Below are 2,718 nucleotides of genomic sequence, written 5' to 3' on the forward strand. Positions count from 1 at the left end.
TACAAGTAATGATGTATACATTTGCCCTCGTATGGGCAACACCTACTACCTCTCTTTTAACACGTACAAGTAATGTGTATACACTTGCCCTCATATGGGTGGTGATCGGTGAACACAAAGTCATTATTGACGACTAATTATGACTAAATATTGTTGTCCAAATCTTTTACCAAAATTTAAAGATAAACTTATATTGTTTGTCAAATTAAGGGTCCAATGATATGTTAAATTACCCACTAATAAGCAATAATGCCTATTTCTTTAATAATATTTCAATTTGAGTGACCAGGGACAACAATTATCAAGCATCATCGATCTCCCCTCTAATCCCAAGGGACTATACAGTAATGATTTTAAGAGTTAAGATCTAAAGTCCACTTAGAATATCTTATTTATTTACAAATATATTATATCATAAGTAGAGGCTTCCATCAGATAGCCTTTGAGAGGGTATAGCAACAAGCGGTTTCCTTTTCTTCGTCACAAATCCAAACTCATCAGAAAGATCAAACTTTTCATCGTCTTCCGGCAACCTCCACTCAAATGAATGCAATAACGATGCCAAAATATACATCAACATCTTCTCCCCCAACGGGATTCCCGGGCATATTCTTCTCCCTGATCCAAATGGTAAAAACTTCAAATTGTTTCCATTGTAATCCCATTTTCCCTTCAAGAATCTCTCAGGCTTAAACTCAAATGGATTCACCCAGTTCTTAGGATCATGATGAATCGCCCAAACATTAATATAGACGATACTACCCTTTGGAATAAGGTACCCACCCACACTGCAAGTTTCATCTGGGCTTCTTTGGATTAGGAGAGGAAGTGGTGGATGTACCCTCATTGTCTCCTTCATGACTGCATCTAAATATGATAGTTTATGAAGAAGATGTTCTTCGACAATGTTCATACCAAAAACCTCTGTTAACTCTTCTTGAATCTTTGTCTTTACCCCTGGATTATGCAAAATTTCAGTCATCACCCATTCCACCATGGTCGATGTTGTGTCAGTTGCTGCAGTCAAGATATCCTGTTTTAAAAAAGAAAAACAATTTTACTATGAATATTTGTTCTTAAATAGTTACAAAAAAAAAATAATAATAATAATAATAATAATATAATAAGTATAAACACGACGCACAAATAGAAGGCCCTTTATTTGATCCATGTTAAGTGAGGTTGGAGAATCTTTTTGATCTTTAATCTCCAACAAGATTTGTAGAAAATCTTTCTTTCCATTTTCCTCAAGTTCTCCCTCCATTTTAGCTTTGATTCTTGCTTCCACAATCGTGTCAAAAATCCGATCAAGATGAACCTTTAGCTTCTCCATTTCTCTCTTCCTTCCCTGTAGATCGAACCATGACAACATCGGGATAAAATCAGATACGTTTGGTGCTCCAAGAAGCTCGATTATCTTGAACTCAACTTCTCGGAATCCATGTAAGACACCACCCGGATCATTCTCTTCACCAGACTTACTCCGACCCCATAACATGCTTGTCACAACTTCAAGTTCTGTATCAAAAGCAACTTCATTAACATCAACCTTCGTCCCAATCTTGGCGTAAACATTTCTAACTGTCTTTCTCACTTCTTCTGTTCGAAAACACTGACATGAATCAAGATTTGCATTGCTCAAAACTTGGCTCACCAAAAGCTTACGCATGGTACGCCAGTGGGTGTTGTTGTTGGACCATGCGATATCCAGTGCACCGTAGGTGATAGTTAGGGCGGTGACCGGAGGACTCCGGTTAGCAAAGGCCTGGTCAAGATCACGAGCCACGACTTTTGCGAGGTCTACGGAGTTCACCACTACATGGAACTTTCTTCCGAGCCACAGGCTGAATATGGGGCCATAACGGTGGCTCATGTCGGTGAATCTTTGGTGTAAATTGGAGGTGAGAAAGGGGAGGTAGCCTACCACCGGTAAGCCGGAGGGACCTGGTGGCAAGGGAAGTGTGGTGTTTCTGTTGTAGGATGACGTCAGTTTGTGCCATAGAAGTAGTATTATTGGAACGGAAACTGTGAGAATATTCCGGGAAAGGTTGTCTCTTTCGTTGTCGACCTCCCACCACCATAACCAGTAGTTAATCATTGTGTTATAAATGAATTAAAATTATCTCTGGTGTCTTATATGGACCTTATGAAGCTTGTTATATATATGGCAATAAATAAATAGTGGATTTTTGACCACCGGTATGAGGTGTCCCTAAAGCATACGACACTAATAAGGTGGCAGCAAGTCCAAATGAACTGGACCGAATTGTAGTTTTAATACACGTTTGGTGAAGATAAGAATTTTCTTTCTTTGTTTAACGGTAGATGCATGAAACAAACAAAAATGGGAGAATCTGTCTAGAATAGCTACGGGGATGTTTTTATCTTTTCACGTGAAAATATATTGATTTTGTTTTTTTTTATTGATAATGAGTTTCAATAAAGGTGTAGAATGTAAATACATGCTAGAAAGTTTATCTTTTGCAAACTATAATTAGTTATTTTTTAAAAGTTTTTGGGTAAAAAAAATATTAGCTTATAAGTTAATTGATTTTTAAAAATATTCAAACTAATATTTTAACAAACTTATTATTAAATTCTCTTAGATATATCATTTATTAATTATAAAAAAAACTCAATATTCTAATATACTTTTGTCATTTTATATATTTCAGATAATTTTATCAAACGTCATTTTTACGAGATAAAATATCAGTT

General features: G+C 36.2%; 1 protein-coding gene across 1 annotated transcript; it reads right to left on the reverse strand.

Annotated features, from left to right (window-relative positions):
* Window positions 1-240: 240 nt before the first annotated feature.
* Window positions 241-2,207, reverse strand: LOC145120120 (cytochrome P450 monooxygenase 76AD131-like). The gene is made up of 2 exons (XM_079055909.1): window positions 1,145-2,207; window positions 241-1,033 (listed from the first exon to the last, which is right to left on the reverse strand). Exons 1-2 carry the CDS (start codon window positions 2,096-2,098, stop codon window positions 413-415), a joined length of 1,575 nt encoding a protein of 524 aa, XP_078912035.1. The 5' UTR covers window positions 2,099-2,207; the 3' UTR covers window positions 241-412.
* Window positions 2,208-2,718: the final 511 nt, after the last annotated feature.

The sequence above is a fragment of the Lactuca virosa genome, chromosome 6 (genome assembly GCF_052849685.1).
Source record: "Lactuca virosa cultivar CGN04683 chromosome 6, Lactuca_virosa_CGN04683_v6, whole genome shotgun sequence".
Classification (NCBI taxonomy): Eukaryota; Viridiplantae; Streptophyta; class Magnoliopsida; order Asterales; family Asteraceae; genus Lactuca; species Lactuca virosa.

Excerpts from the sequence above, each read along its gene's own strand:
- LOC145120120 (XM_079055909.1), bottom strand. The coding sequence starts at position 2,098 with ATGATTAACTACTGGTTATGGTGGTGGGAGGTCGACAACGAAAGAGAC. Across the intron at positions 1,034-1,144 it reads AAATAAAGGGCCTTCTATTT|GATATCTTGACTGCAGCAAC; the intron begins GTGCGTCGTGTT and ends TTTTTAAAACAG.